This window comes from Muscardinus avellanarius, assembly GCF_963383645.1.
Source record: "Muscardinus avellanarius genome assembly, chromosome: 15".
In the NCBI taxonomy this organism is placed as follows: domain Eukaryota; kingdom Metazoa; phylum Chordata; class Mammalia; order Rodentia; family Gliridae; genus Muscardinus; species Muscardinus avellanarius.
Window position 1 is genome coordinate 63932887 of NC_137801.1, and position 26264 is coordinate 63959150.

Genomic DNA, 26264 nt, shown 5'->3' on the forward strand with positions numbered 1-26264 from the left:
TGGTGTGCCCTGCATACCAACCTTCCTACAAGTTTTTTCTCATTCAGTTTGAAGAGACAGCCAAAGATCACTGAACATTTGAGGAAAGGCCCATTGGCAAAGAAAGGATGGCAAGAAATAAATAGACCAAAAGCTAAAAGGGACATGTGAGGCCAAAGAGGACTTTTTAAAAAAAAAATGGTAAGAGATACTAGAGTATATTTATATGCTGGTAATCTGCCCCTAGTATTTTTCTTCCTTACTTGAAACAAATGTGTAGTTACAAACACTTAGCCTGTGCAATATGTCTGCTTCTGGTTAGGATATAGAAGGCATGTGAAAAACCTTCATCTTCATGGTCAACCAGAAAAGTCCAGACAAAATAAAATTCATATGTTTCCATGGGGCTGGCAGAGACACAGGAAGCGCTGATGAATTAGAGGGAAGCCAGCCCTTTATAGCTTGGCAGAGCTCTACAGAAGCCTCAGATCTTGAGGTTGGATGCCTGGTCTGGTATAGGCAATTGAAAGAGCAGGTTTGCTATGGACAGGGACTTTGTAGGAAAAATGAGCAGAGAGAGACCACACCGTGTGCCTGGAGGGTAGGTCAGACTCTGAAATGAAGGAAGACATCTCTCAGCCTCACAGCTCCCCCACGTTCCCACACCTAGGCATTTTCCTAAGAAAGTAACAGTGGGAGAGTTGAAGAAAGTAGAGAGGAATCATAGTCACATGAATTCTAGAGTCCCACCAGAGCCAAATGCAAAGGTCAGGCAAAAACCACTGAAGTGAACCGAGTGTGCTGGTGTTTTTCTGAAATCCCAGAACTTGGGATGTTGAGACAAGAGGATCACAGGTTCAAAGCCAGCCTTGGCAACTGAGACCATGTTTCAAAATAAAAGAGTAAAATAAGGCTGGAGGTGAAACTCATAGGTAGAAGGTCCCTGGGTTCAAACCCCAGTGTGTGTGCGCACCACACACATACCTGCAGCTGCATCTAACCCTATCCCAACTCAAATACTGAGCACAAAGGCAGGCCAGGACTAATACCAGGGAGCACTTTAATGAGAGCTGCAGCCCAGCCTCAGCTGAATCTGAATGGTAAGCCCTCGCCCCACTATCTCACAGAATAAATGGCTTACTCTCTGCAGTGAATAAACAAAACTAATCAATATCATCCCTAAATCCCCACGGCTTTTTCATGTACTCTGTGTGAAATACAAATGCCAAGAGGATGGGAGAGACGTGGGAAGGAACAAGGAAATGTAGCCAATAATAAAGGAAAGCACAGTAATAGAAGCAAACCACAGACGGCTCAGTAATTAGAATTAGCAGGCAGGGGCTTTCAAGCAACTGTTACAAATATATTAGTGAATTTGCAGGAAAACGTGAATACAATAGGGCAAGATATAGGGTATCAGAAAATAAAAACACAAAGAACTAAGTGAAAACTGTAGAGCTGAAAAATATATCATCTGAAATAAACAATCCATTTATCACTCTGAACTTCATTATGATGTGAGACTACATTGCACCAATAAAGGTGTGTGTGTGTGTGTGTGTGTGTGTGTGTGTGTGTGTGTGTGTGTTTACTGGGGATTGAACCCAGGGGCATTCTACCTCTGAGCTACACCCCAACCCTATTGGATTTTTTTTTTTTTTTTTTTTTGGTGGTGGTACTGGGGGTGGAACCCAGAGGCTTTCTACATCTGGGCTGTCCTCCCAGACCTATTTTATATTTTATTTGGAAACAGGGTCTCACTAAGTTGCTGAGAGCCTCACTAAGTAGTTGAGGCTGGCTTCAAGCCTGTGTGATCCTTCTGTCTCAGCATCCCAAGCACTGGGATTACAAGCGTGCACCACCATGCCCAGCTCCTATTGGATATTTTATTTTCAAACAGTATCTTGCTAGGTTGATGAGAGTCTCACTACTTACTGAGGTTTCCTGGAGCCTGAGATCTTTCTGTCTCAGCTCCCCAAGTACTGGGATTACAAGCGTGTGCTACCACGCCCATCTCTTAAGATATATTTTTTAAAAGCCGATTCAATATTACAGAAAAATGAATTTTAAAATAGATAAGTAGAAATTATCCAACCTAAAAAGAGAGAAAAGGAACTTTAAGCAGTAGAGAAGAATAAAATGAACCAGGTCTGATAAGATATGTGGGATAATATCAAGTGATCTAATACATGAGTAACATCATATTTGGTATTCCACACATAGATCCAAGAATCTCAAAGGCCCCTCAGCAGGAAAAATACATAGAAAACATTACCAAAGTACTTTATAGCCAACTTTCTGAAAAGTTTTAAAAGCAGCTGGGGGCTTTTACAAACAGAGAACTAACATTTAAAAATTATTACTTTTCATCAGAAAACAACTACATGCAATCCAGGAAGACAAAAGCAAAATATCTTAGCTGGGCGTGATGGTGCACATCTCTAATACTAGTACTTGGGAGACTGAGACAGGAGTGCAGGTTCAAGGCTTAAGGAGACCCTGTCTCAAAAGAAATAAAATAACAAAATAAAATAGGACTGAGGGTGTTGCTTAGAGGTAGAATGCCCCTGGCTTGAGTCTTTAGTATCAAAACCCAACAATAACAACAACAACAACAACAATAACAACAACAACAACAACAGACTAATATATTTAAAAGATGAAAGAAAAGTCAACTTAGAATTGTCAGCTTACATCTGGACTACACTCCCAGACCTATTTTATATTTTATTTGGAAAAGGGTCTCTTAAGCCAGCACGGCTGGCTTCAAACCTACTTGATCTTCCTGTCTCCGCCTCCCAAGCGCGGGGATTACAAGCGTGCGCCACCACACCCGGCCAGCTTACTTATCTTTAAATTTGAAGGTAAAAACATTTTCATTCTCTAGTAAGAGAATCATCACCAGCAAGTGTATGCTACCAAAAAAAAAAAAAAAGCAGTAAGCAGTAAAGGAATTTTTCAAACTGAAGGAAAATGATGCAGTTGCCAACTATGTAAAACAAAACAAAACAAAACATAGAAGGAACAAGAAATGATCAATATTTAGGTACAAGAAATGATCAATATTTAGGTAAAGATAATAGGCTATTGTTTGTCTCTTCTCAGTTTCATAAAAGGACAAGTGACCGTCTATATCAGAGCAGGATTGCTGTACAGTGCTTATCCCCCACCCTGCTTTATCCACGGTTTTGTTCCCGGCACTTTCATCTTCCCTGTTTTCAGCTGCCTCAGTTGGCTGTAATATTAAGCCGAAATAATGCGCCGGGCGTGGTGGCGCACGCTTGTAATCCCCGCGCTTGGGAGGCGGAGACAGGAGGATCGCGCAGGTTCGAGGCCAGCCGCGCTGGCGTAAGAGACCCTGTTTCAAAAATGTGTAGCCCGGAGGTAGAAGGGCTTCCAGTACCACCAAAAAAAAAAAAAAAAAAAAAAAAAAAAAATATATATATATATATATATATATATATATATATATATTAAGCCGAAATAAGATGAAAATATTAAGTGGAAATTTCCAGAAGTAATTCGCGAGTTTCAATCACGTGCCCCTCTAGTAGTGTGTTGAAGTCGTGCTCCGCCCAGCCCCGTTCCCCCCAGGACATGACTCATCTCTTGTCCAGCGTGTCCACACGTTGTACGCTACCTGCCCATTAGGCTCGTAGTAACTGTTTCAATGATCAGATCACCTGTAGTGGTATCGCAGTGCTGGTGTTCAGTTAACACTTATTTTACTTAAATGATGCACCCAACGTGACAGAATAGTGATGCCAAATATTTGAGCCAAAGAAAGCTGTAAAGTGCTTTCCTTAGGTGAATGTTCTCAAATTCATAAATAATGAAAAGAAGTTCTATGGTGAGGTTGCTAAGACCTATGGCAAAAGCAAACCTCTGTCTGTAAAATCATGAAGAAGGAAAAAGAAATGTGTGCTAGTTTTTTTTTTAAATTTTTTATTGGTGCATTGTAGTGCATCTTAATGGGATAAAAGACTTGTGGAGACACACATGCACACACGTGTGTTAGCCCTTACCCGATCCTCACCCCATTCCCTCCCCCTCCCTCCTTCCCGTGCTTGGCTTAGTGATGGACTTTGATATGTTTGTTTAAGTACTGCCAACTGCAAATGGTACAGCTATAGCGCATGCTAAATGATTGGTTAAGATGGAAAAGGCATTAAGTTTTTTAATGGAAGATTTGAGCAGAAAACATGTTCCAAGTCATGACAACAACATGTTGTGCCAGAAAACATTGATCGTCTGAGAAGATTTCAGCAGGAGATCGCAGCAACAGTGCCACTGTGCCACTGACTACAAGTAAGGGATGATTGCATAGATGCAGGAATCGATCTGGATTGACAAATATAAAAGTTATGGGTAGGCTGCACCTGTATGATAGGGAAACGACAGTACGTGCAGGCTTCAGTACTACTGAAGCGTCAGATGATATCCACCAAGGGTTTTGAAGGATATCACTGAAGATAAGGTGAACTATCATATATTTGGAGTTTATTATAAATATACAGCCACAGGTGGTGGTGTACACTTGTAATACCAGCATCTGGAAGGCTGAGATAGAAGGAGATTGCCAGTTTGAGGCCAGGTTTAGCAACTCAGTGAGACCCTGTTTCAAAACAAAATAAAATGGCTGGGTGCATATCCTGGAGGTAGAATGGCCCTGGGTTCAATACCCAGTACCCAAAATAATACATACATACATACATACATACATACATACCTATATTATGATAATAGCACAAAAGATGGTGGAAAGGAATTATACGGATGTATAATACTACAGTATTTTCACATTATGTGATAAGTAACATAATACTAACTTATGGTAGCCTGTAATAAAATAAGGATGGATATTGTAGCCCACAGAGCAATTTCTAAAGAGGAATAAAAGGAAGAGAGAGGAGGAAGAAGAGGAAATTGTAATGAGTACATATAGCTTTATGTTTTGTTTTGTTTTTTAAACAGGATCTTGCTAAGTTGCTGAGGCTGGCCTCGAATCTGTGATCCTTCTGTCTGAGCCTCCCAAAAACTGGGCTTACAAGCATGTGCCACCATACACAGTTAGCTTTATGTTTTTAAAAAATCAATAGTTGGCATTAGATGAAATACCAAAAATAATCAGTTCAAAAGAACGTAGGAGTGATAAAGTAAAAATAATAACTGAGTAATAAAGTCAAAAATAGAGAAAAGCACAGAGCTCAAAATTGAGTATTTTTAAACTATACATTGATAAACTCCTGGTAAGACTGATTTTTAAAAGAAGAAAGTACAACTTACAAATAATGTCAGAAATGAAAAAGGATATTACTACAGATCCTACAGACACTAGGAGGGAAAGGAATATTGTTAACATTATAGAAATAAACTCAGTAACCACAAAGCAAATGAACATAATTTGTATAAGTATATACTGTATATAAATAATTCCTCAGTAAAAATAAAATACATAGAAAGAGAGGTCATGTTCAGCATATATCTCGGTACCATAGATCATTTCAGCCTTAGGTAAGAGTCCAAAAGAGTTATAACTTATGTACATTATAAACAAATAATAAAAATAACCATTCGTGGTAGAACTTTTTAACTGCAAAAGTAATAGCAAATTGTCTTTAATGTGTATTCTGATCTATTCATTACATTTTTAAAAAAATCAACAACTGCAGCCATAGGGCCGAAGAGTAGCATTTGTGGTAATAAATAGTGACGTGTGTTTACTGTATAGGTTAAAACTCCCAAACCAACAATTGCAAGACATTTCAGAAAAATGAAATTCTGAACAGAACTCTTACAAGGAGGAAAGGAAGCTGGCAATGAAGAGCTGGTGTTGTTTTGGGGGCGTTTTAGCAAGTACTACATAGACACAAGGGGAATTTTGCAGTGGGAGCAGTAGAAGGATAGTTGGGCTAAAAGCTTGCCACGGGGTTTCTTGATGTGCTTATATGTGTTAATCCTGTGCCACCTTCATCAGCAAATATTATCAAAGTGACACAAACCAACCAGAATCCCAGAAAGTAATCTTCTGAAACTGTAGAAAAATTCCCAGGGCAACGAAAAGTCCAAAAGACAGTGACCAGTTCGCTCTATTTACTACTCCTAAAAACCAGCTGGCCACTGATAAACGTGCTCAAAAAACAACAGTAGTGGTGATGAATGGATGATGCACCTAAACTGGAATAATTCATTTAACAATTAACTGTTGTGAGAGTTGCACAAGAAACACAAGACATGTGACCTGAAAACCCTTAGCTTCCAAGTGGGAACACTGGCAGGCATGTGAAACCACCAAGGAAAATTAGGTCCTTTTAACAGCAGCTTCTTTGGTAGGATTCCCAGCCTCTCTCATTTCCCAGGAAGATAGCATTGCACTTGGTAATAAGTGAGTTCTTGGAGAGGTCCTTATCATCCTTTTAAAGGTCTCTCACTCCATTTTCTTGTTTCTAAGACAGCTTAAAGAATAGACCCATAGCAATAGTTCTAGTGTCCCAGGAGTAAAATATTCCAGGATTCCAACAAAACCAACTGTTTTGTTTGCCTACATGTTGTGGGTGCTTGGAGGTGGGCATGGAGGGCGGAGGGAGATGGGGCCAGGAGTTATAGGAGATTATAAGAAGTTGGACTCTCAGGGAAATTGTGAGCACTGCTTACAGCTAGTGAGCTCTTATCTTTCCAGACACACAAAGCATCTAAAATAAGGATATTTTTCAAAACAGCCTTTGCTTGTTCTGGGGAAGAAAGACGGAGTGGGGGGGAGAGTGAAGAGAGAGAGAGAGAGAGAGAGAGAGAGAGAGAGAGAGAGACAGAGACAGAGACAGAGACAGAGACTGAGACTTAGAGAAAAATACCCTAGTTCCCAGACTTTATTTGGCAGAGCAAAAATACACTGAAGCCAAGGAAACTTTTCCACACCCCCAGTATATTTGCCCTCTTTTTTAAGCTTCAGTCTTAACATAGTATTTCAGTTTTAATGTTACCAAAATGTCCCAGACTGCAGTAATACATGACCAAAGATTAAGATCACATTTACTTTCAAGACCTGCACTTCTACCTAGTTATCAGAAACTAGCTTTGTCCTCCTATAGAGCTTCAGCTGTTTTGAAGGGTTCCATGGTGCCGCCTCTGTGTGCTGAGGACTCCGAGCCTCACCTTAATGTCACTTGGTCACTCACGAAACCACCAGCCCACAGGACAAAGCTTCCCTCGGCCAGGTGACTGCTCGTGCCCCATGCCCTCCATGGCCTTGCAAGGGGACAGTGTCTCCTTCTCATGTACAGGATGGTTACCAAACAACAGAGTCAAAATTAAACTGCTTTTTCATGGGCTATATTGAAATATTGGAGAGAATGTAGAAAGTACAATACAAACAATGCTCTCTCTGTGTGTGTGTGTGTGTGTGTGTGTGTGTGTGTGTGTGTGTGTGTGGTGCTGGGGATTGAACACAGGGGCATTCTGCCTCCAAGCTGCACCCCCAGCCACATTTTTTCTTTATTTTAAAACAGGGTCTTACTAAGTTTTGGAGGGCCTCACTAAGTAATTGAGGCTGTCTCAGCCTCCCAAGTATCAGATTACAAGCGTGCACCACCAAGCCCGGCCAAACAATGGTTTTTAACCATGACATTGATCTAGACTTACCCAAAGGCAGATTACAGGTCAGCCTCTGTTTGGCCTTCTTCCACATGGCCAAGTAAAGCTCATCCCTCGGCCAAATTGACCTCTTCTCAGTAAGATTAACTGTGCCGACATATATTCTCTCCAGCCACCAGTTCGGTAAATATTTGTTAAATGTCTGTTATGTTGCGGGCACTATAGTAGACACAGAAGATACAGTGGGGATCCAAACAGACAAGTCCCATCCCTGATGGGGATTAAAGTCTAGAACAACTGGGTGAGGCGCCTCATGCCTATAATCCCAGTACTTTGGAGGCTGAGAGGGGAAGATTGCAAGTTCAAGGACAGCTCCAGCAAGTAGTGAGGCTCCCAGCAACCTAGTGAGACCCTGTTTCAAAACAAAAAATTAAAATGAAGGGCTTGGCGTATAGCTCAGAGATGGAATATCCCAGGGTTCAATTCCTAGTATCTCAAGGTGGGGGGGGGTGTTAGACCTGGAGGAAAATAAATAAATAACTACATAATCACATATCATTAGATATAAAATGTTCTAAGCGCTATGAAGCAAAAATTGTGGGGTACCATGAAAAAGTCCAACACAGGGAGATCATTTGAACTGGGGAAATCAAATAAGGAGACTTTGAGCAATAGAGATATAAGTTGAAACTGAAATCTGAGTAGAAATTTAACTCCATGAGGCTCGAGATACAGCTCAGAGGTAGAGCACTTGCCCAGCATGCATGAGACCCTGGGTTCGATCCCTGGCGTTGCCAAACAAACAAACAAACAAAAAAGGAATTCTCCCTGTGAACTGCCACTCAAGCAGCAGTAATTGCTGATGTCTGCCAGAAATCGGAGTTCAGGAAGTCCAGTGTGGCTGAAGCGAAGGTAGTGGAGACAGAGAAGCACAAGATAAGGCTGGATAGGCGGGCGTGACCATCGAACAGGCGGGCGTGACCATCCAGGCAGCACTGCAAGGCCAAGCTGAGAGCCCGGGGTGTTAGCCCCAATATGACGGGCTGCTATTGAAAGGTTTCGAGCAGGGGAGAGAATGGCATGATTTGGTGTGTATTTTAAGCCACAGGGAGTAACTGGGAGAAGAAGCAAGGAAGGCAGGTGACTGTCTCAGTGATCCAAACAAGAGGTGAACTGTGGCCCACATCACGTTGCTGGGAAATGGGAGAGAGAAATAGCCCATTTCTAAAAATGTTTGGAGTAGAACCAACACAGTTTACTGATGGTGAATGTGGGGGTGGGGGGCAAGGAGAGTCTAAGTAGTGGATGGAGGAAGGCTTTCGGCTTCTGACTTAGGCAGCTGGAAATGGGATCCAACATCTGGGCACCGATAAGGCAGATAATAGTCGGTATATTTCCCAAAGGCTGAATGACATGGTCTTAAATATTCCAGCAGAGAAGGATCAGCAGCCCCAGTACAGGTCTAGCCTAAAGCTTTCTCAGTTTGTCTTTTAAAGTCTCCAGTGGTCTGGTGGTCCAGCCTTACTCATAGCCACCATCACTTGAGTTTTCACTTTTTATTCAAATTTCTTCCCAAACATTACCAGGATAAACTGGTAGTGTTTCATTCATTCATTCATTCATTCATTCATTCATTCAAGAAAGGACGAAGCCAGGCGTGGTGGCGCACGCTTGTAACCCCAACGTTTGGGAGGCTGAGGCAGGAGGATCGCGGTTTGCGGACAGCCTCAGCTACTCAGTGAGGCCCTCTGCAACTCAGTGAGACTCTGTTTCAAAGTAAAGAATAAAAAAATAGGTCTGGAGTGTGGCTTGGAGGTAGAATGCCCCTGGGTTTCATCCCCAGTACCACCAAAAATGAAAATAAAAATAAAAATAAAGAAAGAAAGGACAAAACCTGAATTTTTCTCATACTGATGGAGAGCAGGATCTATGGGATTAAATTTCGCCTCTGCACTGAGGCCTTGAGCAAGTTCCTGATCCTCTCTATGACTTGTTTTTCTTATTTGTGAAATAGAAGTCACAGTAGTATCTACCGCAGAGAACCGTCATAAGGCTTAAGTGGATGAATTACATCCCAGACGTTTAGACCCCGCACACCCTCAGTACCCAGCTCATGTTGGGACTGGCCATTGCTCTTCACTGCTACTGGTTACTGAGAGCCTCCAGCTTCCCCAACACCCTTGCATGCAAGGAGGCTGCTTGGCACAGTGGAAAGCCATCGCTGAGTCAGACGGATCTGGCTTCAAGCCTCTGCTCTCCCACGCCCCCTCTGAACCCAGCTTTCTCACCTACCTTGGACGACATTGAGTGGTTCTCACGAGGAAATGCTTAAGTGCCTTGTAGATAGTGGATTCTCAATGAATTTTAGGTTCTTTTCCTATTCAGAAGAGTTCCCTTTCTAATTTAAATACTGAATCCCCACTTTCTGCAGCTAGAGACCTCAGTTAGAGGAAGGCAAGTTCAAACCCTTTCATAAGTTTACAGCCTATGAGGAAGGCTATGTTCTTTAGAAATTATACTTTCTTGCCATTTTTGACGCAGAAGGGAGCTACTTTAAAAGCCAAGAATATGAATGTGGACATTTGACCATCCAGAGAGAATGGTCTGCGAGGATTTCACTTGGCCCCCAAATCATTCACGGTTTCCAGTGTGCGTCCTGCTCTCTCCAGCCACATCCCACTTCCTCCTCCTGCCCTCACTGTCACCTTGAACAACCAGAGTAAGAAAACACAGGCAGCAGCCCACAGAAAACACTCTCAGTTGTCCTGGAAAGCATAGACTCCTCGGGCTTTTATTTTCAAAGCCGACTGCACCGTTTCCTTTGGCACTACCAGGCGCGTGGCAGAGTTTGCGCTTGGTGCCGCCCTTCCCAGCCTCGTCCCTGCGGTGGCCTTCCACAGGCTTCTTGGTACTCACTGTTTTGGGCTAGCGTGAGCCACTTGTCCTTGGCCTACATTGCTGTGGTCCCCAGGAGCAGTTGCATTTTAAGACTCATTTCTCACGTAGCATAAAAACTTGCGCGAGCAAACGGAGATTCCTACAGAAGGTTCCTTTTCCTCAGTCCCTGAAATTTCATTCATCCTACGCAATGGCTGACACTAGGTGGATAATGTAATAAAAAGCTTTTCCGCTGATGGCTTTTAGGGGACTGTTGGAGCAGTACAGCAGTATCCACAGTAATGAGAAGACCAGTATAAAAGACTATTAACTGCAAAGTGGAAAGCGCTCAAGTCTAACAGAGTAACTTTGGGTTTCAGGGAACAGATCCGTCAAGGCCTAGAAGAACTCCAGAAGGTTCTGCCAGGAGGGGATACGTACATGCATGAAGGATTTGAAAGGGTAATTTTAAGACGCTTTTAAACTCCAAGTATAAAGTATGATGCTGAAATATCAACCCAGGGATGACCGATGAGACAGTCAGTGCCCATGTGTCAAGGGGATGAGTGACAACCAGTAACAGAGTATACGATTTTTCTCCCCATAAACTTGCACGCTGAAGGCTATATCCAAAAGAACTAAGGAAATAATTTTCCTTCCTCCCTTGCTGACACCGGTGAAGAGTTTGTTAACCAATGATTGACGTCACTCATCAATTATACCAAGCAAAGTCCTCTCAATTCCCAAAGGTATTGTGTTAGATCACAGCTTTAGTGGTTGAGTGAGGCTTGGATTACATAAAGAATTGAAATTACATAAAGAATCAAGGCTAGGCCCCAGATGCATATCCAACACCCAAGCCTACTGTCCAGTATGGTATTCAAAATAACATATGATAGTTGTGTGTCTAATAGCTTGTTCATGTGTTTTTCAGGCTAGTGAGCAGATTTATTATGAAAACAGTCAAGGTAAGACTATAATAAAGTTATTATTATGTAATGTTTAATGATTACCTGTGTTTGTGTCTGGGAAAAAAGTCTCCATAATTTCATGTTTCAAAAGGCATGTATGATACTATCTGTAATTCTTAGACACACTTCATTGCATAGAAAGATGCCATATACCTGGTCAAATTCTTCTGTCTTGTTGGTGCCAAAAAAGTCATATAAAAGTAAGAACCGATTATGACCACAGTCTATAATTCTCTTGGATAGTATTGCATGTTGAATTAGTAAATAAATTGGATGGGCTAGTAAAGTCTTGGATTTTTATGTCAAATCTAAGACCTGTCCTTCTCTGAGATCCAAGCCTATTTATTACTGTGACACGAAGATCAAAATACCAGTTTTGAGCCAGATGTGGTGGCGCACACTTGAAATCCCATCATTTGGGAGGCTGAGGCAGGAGGATTGCAGTTCGCGGACAGTCTCAGCTACTTAGTGAGGCCCTTTGCAACTAATGAGACCCTGTTTCAAAATAAAGAATAAAAAATAGGGCTGGGAGTGTAGCTTGGAGGTAGAATGCCCCTGGGTTCCATCCCCAGTACCACAAAAAAAAAAAAAAGGAAAAAGTGATTCACAAAATATTGACTTTGGGTGGTTGAAATTATAAGAAATCAAATTCCAGTGCTGAGAAGGAGTCTTCTGGGTAGGGCAGGATGAACAAGTGTGCCTTTGTTGTCTTGACAGGATACAGGACAGCGAGCGTCATCATCGCTTTGACTGACGGGGAACTCCATGAAGACCTCTTTTTCTATTCAGAGAGGGAGGTAAGTAACGAGCTGTCTGTGTCTAAACACATACTTGGAGCCTGGCTGGTGGTTCAGTGGTAGAGACAGTGCTTAGCACGTGCAGACCTCGGCGTTCAATCCCCAAAACCACCCACTCTCTAAAATAGACTGCACTCTCTTTTCTCAGGCAAAATGATAGATGTTCTCTGTAAAAAATCCCTGAATGAAACAGTGTTTCAGATGTAAAAATAATCATAGTGTTTTATTTTTAATGAATTTTCATGTCTTACACATGGTAGATGTTTTTCTCCTTTCAAAATTTTTTCATATGACTTTGTACTTTGAGGGATAAAAATGTCTAGTATGACTTTATTAATGGCATTGTATTGCTTTAGCAGTTTTGAAATATTGTATTGCTTTGAAACAAAAAATGTTGGTTCTTTTTTTTCCCCTCATATTTTTTTTACTAAAACAAGAAGAAAAGAGAGACTTAAAACATGTAAGAGCCAATCTTGTCAGAATAAACTAACCATAAAGATTCTCATTCCTAGAACAAATGTTGAATGATAATTGGTGACAAAATAAATTATCTCCTCTTCTATATTTCTCTTTTCCTTACATTTATCTTCTCAAAATACTCCTCAAGGCAGGTGAAAGAATTCTGTATGAAGACTTTTTTGAAGTTTCCAGCTAGTATAATGAGATTTAAAAAAGAAGTTTACCCAAGATTTGTAAAGTTATGTTTACATACAGGAAATAAATCCTTTCCGTTGGTGTTTTAGATTTCGGCTGTGTGTATAATTGAGCTAAGAAAACAAGTTACCCGTAGAAGCCTATTGAAGTCTCATTAGTGACACAGGTTTATTCAGGCCGATGTAGACAGAAACACGGGAGGGAAAATATAGTCAGGGAGGGAGATGCTGGGCTGTGGGGAGGATTTAGTTGCAACATTAAACTGTCCTCAAGCTCTTTACCACTATTTAATTTAAGAAGCATAGCCGGGCGTGGTGGCGCACGCTTGTAATCCCAGCATTGGGGAGGCTGAGACAGGAAGATCGCGGTTCGCAGACAGCCTCAGCTACTTAGGGGGTCCTTTGCAACTCAGTGAGACCCTGATTCAAAAAAAGACTAAAAATTAGGGCTAGGGGTGTCACTTGGAGGTAGAATGCCCCTGAGTTCTATCCCTAGTACTGCAGAAATGAAGAGGAGAAGGAGGGGGGAGGGGGAGGGGGAGGAGGAAGAAGAGGAAAGAAGAGAAGAAGAAGAAGAAGGAGAAGGAGAAGGAGAAGGAGGAGAAGGAGAAGGAGAAAAAGAAGAGGAGGAGGAGGAAGAGGAAGGGGAAGAGGGAGAGGGAGAAGGAGAAGGAGAAGGAGGAGGAGGAGGAGGAAGAGGAGGAGGAGGAGGAGGAAGAGGAGGAGGAGGGGAAGCATATATTCATTCATGCTCTCATTCCTTTGTTCAGAGCACTGGGCACTGGTGGGTGAGACATGATCGCTCCCCTCCTGGGTCTTGCCATGAAATGAAGCTCAGTTTCCCTTAGTCCCCTTCTCCCATAGGGCAGGAGTGACTCAGCCTAGGGAAACACAAGCTCATATGACAGATACTCCTGGGCATCTGAGGAAACATACATTTCTATATCCTAAAGCTGAGACTATGTGAACGGAATGCAAAATGGCTTATTTGGGCCCTAAATAACAGTCAGATATAGTAAAATCCCTAATAAGGGAAAGATCAAAAATAAAATAAATGATGAGTGTCAGTACTTAAATTAGGAGTTAGTAGAAAGGAATTTGAGGTATGGCACATTCAGACTTGGGGAAAATATTCAGAATACCAGTACCAACAGAATAAAGCTTCCCAAAAATGAAAGATAACACTCAAGAGATAAAGACATTGAACCTTCTCATTCTTAATAATTCTATAAAAAGACCAACTAGAGGAGAGAAGTCACAGAGTTGTTGCAGATAAGATTGGTGCTAGACTAAGTCTGAAAGTTTGTTTCATCCTGAAAGCATCAGGGAATAGTTCCAACATGAAGGACACATACACACACACACACACACACACACACACACACACACACATTTTTCTGTTCCTTCTAGGATTCATTATTAGAAATAGGTGTGAGTACAAGGGTCAAGGAGGATAACACAATTCAAATACCACGCATATTTTGAGCACTTGCTATGTGCTTTTTATCATTTACTCCGTGAGCACCTATTGTATATGACAAGGATTTCCAACTTCTATTTTCTATTATAAAACACAGGGGAACTTATCTCATTTAATCTCAAAACACTTTACAGAGTAAGATATGCACCAGACTCAGGCAGATGTGGTTCCAAAAGCCACCCACGTTCTGGGGGATGCTCTGCTACCATTTGAGAGAAAGAAGGGATGTCAATAAAAAATCACTAGAACCATTTCCTCAGGATATTTAATCTGACTTCTCTCCGCCTACAGTTTCCTTTTCCTCCTCTCCCTCAGCACTTCCTGCTGAACTAATCACTTCCCTCCAGGCCACTGTGCATTACGTTAGAGTAGGATGCTCAGTGGTGTATGCACTCCTTGGAATGGGCATTTCTTCCTTCAGTGTGGTACCCGGCACGTGGTAGGTGCTCCATAAATACTTGAATGGTGAAGTTAGTCTGGCGCATCCAAGAGGAAGGTGTTCATACTGCTTCTCTTTCTAAAGTCCTTTTGTGTCTCTGACCCAGGCCAACAGATCGCGAAATCTTGGTGCAATTGTCTACTGTGTTGGTGTGAAAGATTTCAATGAAACACAGGTATGACCATGAGTTTTCTAAGGTGTGGAACATACTAAGATTATGAATGCCAAACTATGGAACCAGCCAAGAGGTCCATCAACAGATGAATGGATTACAAAACCGTGGGATACGTACACAATGGAATTGTACTCAAGCGTTAAGAAAAATGCAATTATATCACTTACAGGAAAATGGATGCAACTGGAGAACATTATGCTAAGCGAGATTAGTCAGTCACAAAAAATAAGAAATCGGATGCTTTCCCTAATATGCGGAAGCTAGGGAGAAAATGGGTCATAGGAGGAACTCTAGACAAAGAAGGAGATACTAGAGATGAGCAAATAAGGTGACCTGAGGGGATGGGAGGGTGGAAGAGGGAAATTTTCTAATGCACACGATGTACATCAACAAACATATCAAAGCCAAGCACCAAACATGAGAAGGAGGGATGGGGAGGGAATGGGGCGGAAATTGGGTAAGGGCTAATTGGGTGATGTGTGCATGTGATGTGTGCGTGCCTCCACCATTTTGTACTCCATTAAGATGTATGACTACAATGCATCAATAAAAATTTTTAAAAATATCATGAAGGATGGAGGACATGTGCATTGGGTACACAGGGCTCATCAGCAGGACAAATACTCTCTAGGTCAGTTATTTTGCCACAAAAGCTAAGCAGAGACAAATTATTGGGTGTTTACAAGATATGAAGTCATTTTCTGAAATGCTTCAACACAGACCATCCCGGCAGCATCTCCTTGGCTGACTTTCTTGGCAAACATTAAATTGCCAAGATGCCAAACAGATATCAATGAACTCGGAATACTTTTTTTTTTTTTTTTACTTAATTTAACAAGGGAGGGTTTCTTACTCAAGTGACCAAATGACAAACATTCCAGATTTTGCCTTTTCAAAAATGTGAGGCATTTTCAGTACAAAAAAATGGAAAGCATTGGACAAGTGGGCCCCAAAGGATGCACATGTACATATAAGTTGTGAAAACTTGCTAACAGCCTAAGTCTTCTTCAATGTAGTTCATAATTTCCTTTTGTTCTAATGGTGTAGGAAAATGCTCGTGATAGATTGTTAAGTGAATGAACAAAGTTGCAAAGTATTGAGAGTAGTATGCTCCCCTTTTAAAATAGGTCTGTGTAAGGCCGGGCGTGGTGACGCACACTTGTAATCCCCGCGCTTGGGAGGCGGAGACAGGAGAATCGCGCAGCTTCGAAACAAGCCACGCTGGCTTAAAAGACCCTGTTTCCAAATAAAAATATAAAAAATAGGTGTCTGGGAGTGTAGCCTGGAGGTAGAAGGGTTTCCAGGAACCCCAGTAACACCAAAAACAAAACAAAACAAAATAAAATAGGTCTGTGCATACTTGCATTGAAAAAATTTTTAATGGCACACAGCTGTAATCCTAGTACTTGAGAGGCTGAGGCAGAAGGATTGCAGGTTCAGGACCAGCCTCAGCAACTTAGTGTGGCCCTCAGCAGCTTGGTGAGACCCTGTTTTAAAAAGCTTTTTTAAAGGGCCGGCAATGTATCTCAGAGGCAGAATGCCTCAGTATGGTGGTACACACTTGTAATCCCAGTACTTGGGAAGCTGAGACAAGAGGATTGAATGTTTGCAGCCAGCCTCAGCTACTTAGTGAAGCACTCTGCAACTTTGTCAGACCCTGTTTCAAAGTAAAGGATTAAAAAATGGGGCTAGAGATGTAGCTCAGAGATAGAATATCCCTGGATTCAATCCTCAGTACCACAAAAAATATATAAATAAATAGAATACCTCTGGGTTCAATCCTCAGCACCCCAAAAAATGTTAATAAGGATAGATGGATTACAATAGGAAAATATAGATAGATGTAGAAGAATTGTAAGTAGCCTTTATTTCCTTTTTTGTCTTAACTCTGTTGGATTGCCTTAAGTTTTCATAATGAATTAGTGTTACTTTTGCAATCAGTAAAACCAATAAGAAGTGTTTTCTAAGCCATGCACTCTAGCACTTAAATGGTGACAGTCACAAAACCCACAGAGGTTTGGGCATGGCAGACTCACAGGTCAGCTTCTCCCCTTACCCTCGGTCTTCTCCATAAAACAGCCGTAGCAATTCCAGGAGCCCATTTTTTCCTAAGCAGTAAAAGTTGGGGGTCCACATTCATCAGCCTCACCCACACTAAAACGTAAAGTTATTTTTAAAGTTGCTCTGAAAAGGAAACTTGAGTCTGTTTGATTTGAATAAAGTTGCCAACAGGAATTTGGATTGAATGGGAGAAAAATGAGCCTGTGGCATGTCCCCAAATCCATAAAGACATCATCCCAGGCCAAATGATCACTGAGCTGGGCAATCTTAGCCCTGCTCCAGAGGAGAAAAGTATTAAAACAAATGGGAACGCTGAGCCTGCGCCATCCAGAGGGGCCACTGCTAAGCTCGTTATGGCTGAAGAGGCCCCTGAGCCCAGTGAGGGCCTCGTGTTCCCCCGGGTTCTAGAAGTAGATGGGCCCCCAGACCCAGTGCCTTTCCCCAGTTGTCCCTGTCCACGGCTGACCTGTCTCCACATGTATCTCTGTGTTTCTCAGCTGGCCCGGATTGCGGACAGCAAGGACCATGTGTTTCCCGTCAACGATGGCTTTCAGGCCCTGCAAGGCATCATTCACTCGGTAAGCAGAGTGCTTCCTCTGAGCGGGACGCGCAGCCCCTTTCTGTCCCCAGCCTGCCATAAATCTCCCTGTCCGCTCTCTCCGAGGCCGGCACACTTCTATTGGTGAGACTATTCTTTCATTCCTCATCATGTCTGCCACATTCCACGTCTCCCTTCGGCCTTTCGTGTGGGTTTCTTTCCTCATTCTCTGGTGCCAATTCTATCCTCCAATGGAGAATTAAAAATTGAAAGGGGCCCTGCCCAGGCAGTGAGCCAGACTTCAGGCAGCCTCTGGGTTCTTGCACTGGACACACTCTGGCTGATGGTTTACACTTGACTGACCTCAGCTTTCCCAGCCATGACTGAACGCAAGCTACTTTCAAAGCATTGGCAGGCCGAAGCTGTGTCACTGGGCCATGAGCGGGTTAGAGCAGGTTTCTACTGAAATCATCTGGACAGCTTTGAAAATCACAGATGCCTGTGTTCCTGGTCTGAAGGAGATACAGGCTGGACTTCAGGAGTTTTTTTTTTTTTTTTTTAAGTCTCTCCAGGTGATTCTAATGGCCAGCCAAAGTTGAAAACCACTGTATATGGGGCTTCAGTATCCTCCAGGTTTGCATAGTCACCAGCCTTCTTCACACACACACACACACACACACACACACACACACGATTGTGTGTAGCTGGTTTCCTGGAAGGTGCTGGGTGCTGGTTTCAGGGATATCTTCTTCACCTTCCCTGTGCAGACCAGGCCCTTGGTCTGGCTGGAATACAGGATTATGCTGGTCTTTAAAGCCTCTGCTAGCAGACCAGTGTGTATGCTGTACCAGTAAGATGCCCAGAGGTGCTAGAACATCCACCTTTAGGTGTTATGACCCGTCGGGCATCAGGGAAAGCTCACTGGGCTCCAGACTTTGGAGCTAAGATGCCAATTCAGAGCTTAGAGGATCCCTGTCCTCTTCAGATGTCTTGATGGGGATCTGGATCTGAGGCTTACTAGACAGAGACTTGGAATCTGGTAGCTCCCCCAGACCCACCTAGGGCGCCTCCAGCATGGCTCTGCTGTCATGTAGCCTCTTCCTCCAGGGGTTTCCAGAAGTTTTCCAGAAGTTTAAGCAGAGTGAAGAGCAGACCAAGAAAAAAGAATGTAGAAGCTGGTTAGCGCAGCATTTAAATGCTGACCCGAGCACTTGCCACTTGTACATCACTGAACACTTATTCCCTTATTTTAAAAAAGGGGTGATGATGCCGGGCGCAGTGGTGCACACTTGTAATGCCCATGCTTGGGAGGTGGAGACAGGAGGATCACGCAGGTTCAAAGCCAGCAGCGCTGGCTTAAGAGACCCTGTTTCCAAATACAATATAAAATAAGTCTGGGAGTGTAGCCTGGATGTAGAAGGGTTCCATCCCCAGTACCACCAAAAAAAAAAAAAAAAAAAAAAAGTGATGAGAAGACTTATAGGATTGTTTGAGGATTACAGGGTTCTTGGTGAGCATAACCTAATATTTCTCCAGGTTCATATAAGTACTCAAGGCACATGGATTATTTCCTCTCCCACTTCTCATCAATTTTAGCTTTCTCTGATCCTCTAAGTCTTCTTGAATGTTAAAACTCACTTGGGAATTATGCTTATAATACCAATTCTCAGGAGATTCTATTGCAGTCAGTTGGAGGGGGATCCAAGGAACTTATATATTTTAAATCTCCATTTAAAAAAAAGTGGCTAGGCATGGTGGCACACACCTATAATCCCAATACGTGGGAGGCTGAGACAGGAGGATCGCAGGTTTATAGCCAGCCTCAGCTACTTAGTGAGATCCTCCACAACTTAGTGAGACTCTGTTTCAAAATAAAGAATAAAAAATTGGGTGGGGAATGTAGCTTGGAGGTATAAAGCCCCTGGGTTCAATCCCCAGTACCATACACACACACACACACACACACACACACACACACACACACACCAAAAAAAATTAGTGTACCAGTTATACTTTTAGAATGTTGTATGTGACCATAAGTTTTCAGAATTGTGAAAAACAATCCCGCTTCAGGTTGAGAATTTCTATTTTAATGTATACAAGTGACAGCTATCTTATTCACGATGTGCTTATTGACAAGGAACAAAAACCAACTCAAACTCCCTTAGCCAGAAGGTGGAAATTGTTGAAAAGATAGAGAAGCACCAAGTCCAATTATGAGTCCCTATACTCAAATTTCTGGGGTCACTGTGGCACAGTTGATTACATAAGCAACAAGAACTACAGCACCATAAAAACCAACAACCCAACAATGCAAAATATGATTAGTGGCAAGATTTGAAGCTGACCAAGAACCACTAGAGGCTCAGAGGTGGGTTATTGTGGGTGGAGCATAGTGGGTTTCCAAGAGACCCTGGGAGGTTGGTTGATGGTGGCAGAGGAGAGATGGCATGATCTTAGCTGCCTTCCCAGAGGCTGGGAAAGAGCAAGATGTATTCAGGGGACAATATGATAATACCTGCCTGGAGGGAGAGTTTCAGCAGTAATAGAAAATAAACCTGGGCATTTATTGGAGCACATTCTCAAAAGCTTTAAGAAGATTTTGACTCTAAACCATAGGCAGTGGGGGTATCACCGAAACATTATTTTATTTGATTTTTCTTCTTAGTTAGCCAGGAATAATTGCACATGCTTATGGGCTACAGTGTGACATTTCAATACATGCATACAGTGTGTACCAATCAAATCAAGTTGATTAGCTTTTCTATCTCTGTATCATGTTTTTATATTTATAGCCTTTTACTTCCTCTCTTCTCATTCTTCATAAAATAACTGAAATATCTTTAATATACAACAAGTGATCTCTCTACGAAGAGAATTATTGACGATGTCTGTATACACAGGAGGGAGATTGGAGACACCAGGGGCCATAGCCTAATCAGGTGGGGGTGACCATAGCCCTGCCTCTGGTGGCCGGATTCTAAACAGCAACACATCTTCTCGTCTGTTTCTTTTATCTGATGCTTATCAGCCATGTGCCTAGCACCACTCAGGAGTCGGTTCCTACATAAATAAGTAGAATCTTTTTATCTGTATGAATCATTGTTGCTCTTGAATATTTTAGCCTTAACAACTCACTCACATTCAAGGTGAGCCCGGATGTTTATAAAACTACCCCCATTACCAAATGGAAATAACTCCAAGAATGTGTTCAAAAGTTTAGTGCAGCCAGGCGTGGTGGCACACGCTTGTAATCCCCGCGCTTGGGAGGCGGAGACAGGAGGATCGCGCAGGTTCAAAGCCACAGCCGTGCTGGCTTAAGAGACCCTGTTTCTAAATAAAAATACAAGAATATGTCTGGGAGTGTAGCCTGGAGGTAGAAGGGCTTCCAGGAACCCCAGTACCACAAAAAAAAAAAAAAAAAAAAAAAAAAAAAAGTTTAGTGAAACAGTGTTCCAGAAAGGGAAGAAAAATAATTTGGGACTTTAGTCTCCAAACTTTTAGCTGAATGATAACATTCTTAGGAGCTTTTATCTGGGAGTTATACTAGTGGTTTTGATCCTCCCTGTACCTAAAACCCATATTTATGGTAGTTAATCGGTTTGCTTGGACAGAGAAACAAGGACTAGCACAGCAGAGCTCATCTTTCTCAAATCAGACAGAAATAATTATGGCCTCAAAGCTGACTATTTTTAAGAAGTAGGTTTATTTCCCTTCCTGGATACTGAAGAAAAAAGCCCTTATTTTTTTCTCTCATTTAAAGCATCTATTCCAGCTTGTTCCCATGGACATTGTTTTGTGGCTGGTTATTTTTTCATAATAAAATAGGACTGGGCTTAATTATCTAAAATAAGATTGCAGAGTAGCATTTAATAATTTGTTCACCAAGTTTTCTGCCCATAAAGATTTTATTTTCAAATCTCAAATGAAGATGGAGGGGATAATACTTTTTCATGTATCAAATGCTCATTGAAAATCTTTTAGATGGCAAGTTTTGACCATTTAGTACAAGTAAATCAGGTAGAGCTCCTGACTCAGTGGAATTTATAATCCAGTGGGAGACTCATTAAAAACAACTAAACAACTAGGCACTAAGGGGCATGCCTGTAATCCAAGGGACTTGGGAGGCCAAGGTACAACTTAGTGAGACCCTGTCTCAAAATAAAATAAAAAGCCCAGCATGGTAGCGCATGCTTGTAGTCCTAGCATTTGGGAGGCTGAGACTGGAGGATTGCAATTTGCAGCCAGCCTCAGTTACTTAGTGAGGTCCTTTGCAACTCAGTGACACACTGTTTTCAAATAAAGAATTAAAAATAGGGCTGGGAGTATAGCTCAGAGGTAGAATGCCCCTGGGTGCCATCCCTAGTACTGCAAAAATAATAATAATAAAATTAAATTAAATTAAAATGTGCCTTGGTGGTAGAGCACCCCTGGCTTCAATCCCAGTACCATACACACACAAAAAAAAAATAAAAAGCCTGGTGTGGTGTTGCACATGAGTATAATCTCGGTACTTAGGAAGGCTGAAACAGGAGGATCACAGGATTAAGGCTACCTTTAGCAACTTTGATTCCCAGAAACTTGGTAAGACCCTATTTCAAAATAAAAAATAAAAAGGACTGGGGGTGTGGGTTCAATCCCTGGTACAAAACTAACAAACAAAGCTTATGAACTTACTAACTAAATATAGATACACACACACACACACACACACACACACACACACACACAATCTTATATAATTAAAATTGTGAAAATAGCATAAAAGAAAACAGCACTCCTGAGAGTAGAAGTCAGTGGTTGACAGAGAACCCAGGCTGTGTGAAGAGATAGCCTGACGGACACAATGGCATCGCCCGTCAGAAGACCATGGAGAGAATGTTCTAGAAGAGTACAACCATGAAGAGAATGTTCTAGAAGAGTGCAACCCTGAGATGGCAAAAGAGAGTGAGAGACAGTGCTGAAGGTGGAGACTGACAGAAGAGGGAGAGAAGTGGAGTGGAGAAGCAGGCAGAAGTCAAGGTCATGGAATCGACTCTAAGAACAGTGGGAAACGAGAGCCGGATGCCCAGTCTGACGACGGAGCCATCTCGCTTGCCGCCCAGGCTTGGGAGACTCAGACGCTGTGGCATCTTATCCGTGGTCCCTCGGGTGACCGGCAAGCAAGCTCTTAGAATCAGTCTGTCTGTGTGAAGCAGAAAAGCCACGGCCTCCCTGAACATCTTCCCCAAGCAGCTCTTCTGCGGGGCCCTTCCCAGCCAGTCTCTGAAGAAGGAGCTCGTATCCCTGTGTTACAGGGAAGGAAACCCAGAATGGGATGGTTGGCTAAACCGCATGTCTGCCCGCGCAGGATGGCCGAGTGGAGAATCTGAACCCAGATTCTCCTCAGGGTTTCCTGCCCTGTCTGTGACACTTGGTTGTGAAGGTCCCAGGAAATAGAAAGTCACCACGGGAGTACTAGGAGCTGGTTACCCAGGGATGACCATCCCGCTAATGACCTCAAGACCCCTGATTCCCTGCTGCCTCGGTCTGATGTCTGTTTGGGTTGTTGTTGTTTTCCTGCTATTTTTCTCTCCTAAGGCAGAATTGCTTGTGTGTCAGATTTCTAGAATGAGTGGTTTTCAACGTGCTTTCAACTTATTTTCATCTCTCCTCTTTGGGGGACAGAAAAAAGTCAGAAAGAATCAGCAGTTGGTGAAAACTTATCTTGAGACTAAAGACTGCCCTTTTATCCCACTTGGTATCATTCCATTTAAAAACCTCAAATTGCCCTGAAGTAAATATTCTTACCCCATTTCACAGGTGAAGAAACTAAAGCCAGATAAGCTGGCCAAGAGCACCCAGCTCTGCATGGGGGAAGCAGGATGGGAACCAGTTTCTAGACTCCAGAGCCCATGTTGTCTCCTGCCTCTGTTTTTTTAGCAGGGTAAAAATAATAAAACCCACCCCTGAGTGAGCTCTTAGCAAGTGCCAGGCACTGTGCAAACAAATTGTTTTACAAAATAATCATCAGATCCTCCCAAGCACCTTTTGATGTCAGCATTATTGCCCTTTCTATTAAGGCATACTGTAAGGCCAGAAAGATTTACGAACTTGCCCAAGGCTACAGTGAGTAGTGATCCAGACTAGACCAGGTCTGTCTCTAGTGATGGGAATAGCCACCAAGTGCTATAATGTAGGGAGGCCAAGAAACAGCACCACTCAAAGAAGACAGAAGACATTGAAAACCAGTGTCTCAGTCAACAGTCTCATGGATAAAATCCAAAACAACTGACCACACAACTTAGAAGAAGAAAGATGTAGAGCCAGGTGTGGTAGCACACGCTTGAAATCCCAGTACTTGGGAGGCTAAGACTGGAGGATCGCAGATTCAAAGCCAACCTCAACAACTTTGTGTGGTCCTCCGCAACTTAGTGAGACCCTGTTTCAAAATAAAGAATAAAAAATAGGGCTGGGGGTAGAGCTTGGAGGCAAATGCCCCTGGGTTCCATCCCCAGTACCACAAGAAAAAAAGAAAAGAAAAGAAAGAAGAGAAAAGAAAAGAAAAGAAAAAAGAAAAGAAAGGAAAATTTAGTTTGGGGAGAGTCTGGGTTCAGTCCATGTGAGACCAGGGTCTGCAGATCTCGGTATGGTAAGAAAAAGTGGGGAGACAAGAGAGCAAGGCTCTGCTCCCACATCACGGAGTCTAGAAGCAAGCGAGCAAGCCAGAGGATTCAAAGACACCAGCAGCCAGGCGTGGTGGCGCACGCTGGTAATCCCCATGCTTGGGAGGCTGAGACAGGAGGATCGCACGGGTTCGAAGCCAGCCTCAGCTACTGAGTGAGGCTCCAGCAACTTAGTGAGACTGGAGGTAGAAAAGGCCCTGGGTTCTACCATCAGTATCACCAAATAAATAAAAATAAATAAATAAATCTATCTGCTTGGTATCTTTAAAAATAAAAGACACCAGCACCGTTCCTATGGCCACACGGCAGGGACATACCCTCTTTAGACACACCCCATCCCACTAGGTTTCCACATCGAAAATCCATTACAATGAAATGTATCCACTGATGATATTACCCTCATCACTTCATTTTATCAACCTGAGTGTTAGTACATGAGCTCCTCAGGGGACATTCTGTATCTAACTATAACAGCCTTGAAAAGGAAATGGCTTGACACTGTTACTAGGCAATAAAGACCAGAATCCATGCGGCCTGATCAGAGTACACCATGGGTGGGCTGGGGAGCTCTTTGCCTTTTATTGATAGTGGAGATCACCTCCAAAAACCTCCACTACTCTTCCCTGGATGAAGTTCCATTATCATGAGAAGGTGACGATTTGACAATTAGACTCAGACTCTGCAGGCATTCAGGCCCAGCATTTCCCCTAAGCTATTGTTTCTATTCTGTTTATTAAAAAGCCCAAAGTCTCATAGCTTGAAGAATCTACAGAGAATGCAGAGGCGCATTCACCCTGAAAGGAGCACTTTCCTTTCCACACTTGCACGGGACTCCTCCTCAGGGAACCGTGGCAGCATTCCAGCTTGCTTTTGCAGAATACAGTGATAAAATTTTAAAGAAAAATTTGGATGGTTGGAAGATTATAGCCCTTCAAGCTGGTAAAACTGTAAAGGAAGAAACTATCCCCTTTGCCTTCTGTTACTGTGGCTTCCTCGGGGGAATTTCCACTGACCACAACTGGTGAATTTAGCACCAGCCCTCAAGAGAAAGTATGAAGCCAAGGTCCAGTGAGGCCCCAGAGTCTTTGTTTGCCTTTTCTTAAGAGCTGTGGGTAGTGAAACAGAAACCTGCGTGGAAGCTGAGCTCAGATAACACTGAAATGGGCTGGCAGCTTTGAATCCCGACACTTGACCCAGTTACCAAGATGCCTCTTTCTCAGCCATACCCATTTTGTATACAGCTAAGGAGAACCCAGTTTCTGGCACCAAGTCCTTTCCACCTAGGAGTATTTCCCTATAATGTTTAATCCTAGTTTGGCCTCCTGTTAATTTAAGGGTGAGTCAGTACATAGAGCTTTCTGCATGTTCAATCAACAATAAACAAGGACTGAGTGAACCGTGTTTGTAAGAATTTCCTGCAAGCTTAGGCATAAACATCCTTTTTGTCAAAAAATCTGTAAAGTCAGTGAAACTGGAAAATCTATTCCATAGTATATATAAATTTATTTTTATTTATGAAAACTGGATCCTATGCTGATTGCTCCCTTTTTATTTATGGGAAGATAGAAGATTTGTATCCCCCAAATCTGGTCCATGCTATATAGCAAAACTGTAACAAAATCCGAAGTCTAGCATGTGTGGTGGCACACAACTATAATCTCAGTACTTGGGAGGCTGAGACAGGAGAATTGCAGATTTAAGGACAGCCTCGGCAACGTAGGAAGAGTCTCAGCACCCTAGTGAAACTCTATTTCAAAACCAAAAAAATTAAAAGTACTGTGAGTATAGCTTAGAGGTATAATGTCCCTAGGTTTTACCCCCAGTACCACAAAAGAAAACAAAAAGGCAATCAAAGTCTGTCTTCCAGGATTGCCTCTGACCCACTCTTCCAAGACCCTATCTATAACCACTGAGGGTTTCTCACCCATTAAAATTTACATCACATTCCTGAAACCCCAAAATGGGCTTTACTGAACTACTTCTCTTTGTAGGATTAGCAGATGGGAGGCATAGTTCCACAGCAGTGATCCTTCTCTTAA

The 26264-nt window shown here is 42.5% G+C and overlaps 1 protein-coding gene across 2 annotated transcripts in view; it reads left to right on the top strand.

The window, feature by feature from the left end:
* Positions 1-26264, top strand: part of ANTXR1 (ANTXR cell adhesion molecule 1) — a gene marked incomplete at both ends in the record, with an annotated part of 238604 nt that overhangs the window by 45671 nt on the left and 166669 nt on the right. For both annotated transcript variants that reach the window (XM_080711616.1, XM_080711617.1), the window contains 5 exons: positions 10827-10908; positions 11381-11414; positions 12135-12214; positions 14893-14961; positions 17520-17600. In XM_080711616.1, coding sequence (XP_080567742.1) covers positions 10827-10908; positions 11381-11414; positions 12135-12214; positions 14893-14961; positions 17520-17600 — 346 coding nt within the window. The remainder of the gene's footprint in view (positions 1-10826; positions 10909-11380; positions 11415-12134; positions 12215-14892; positions 14962-17519; positions 17601-26264) is intronic.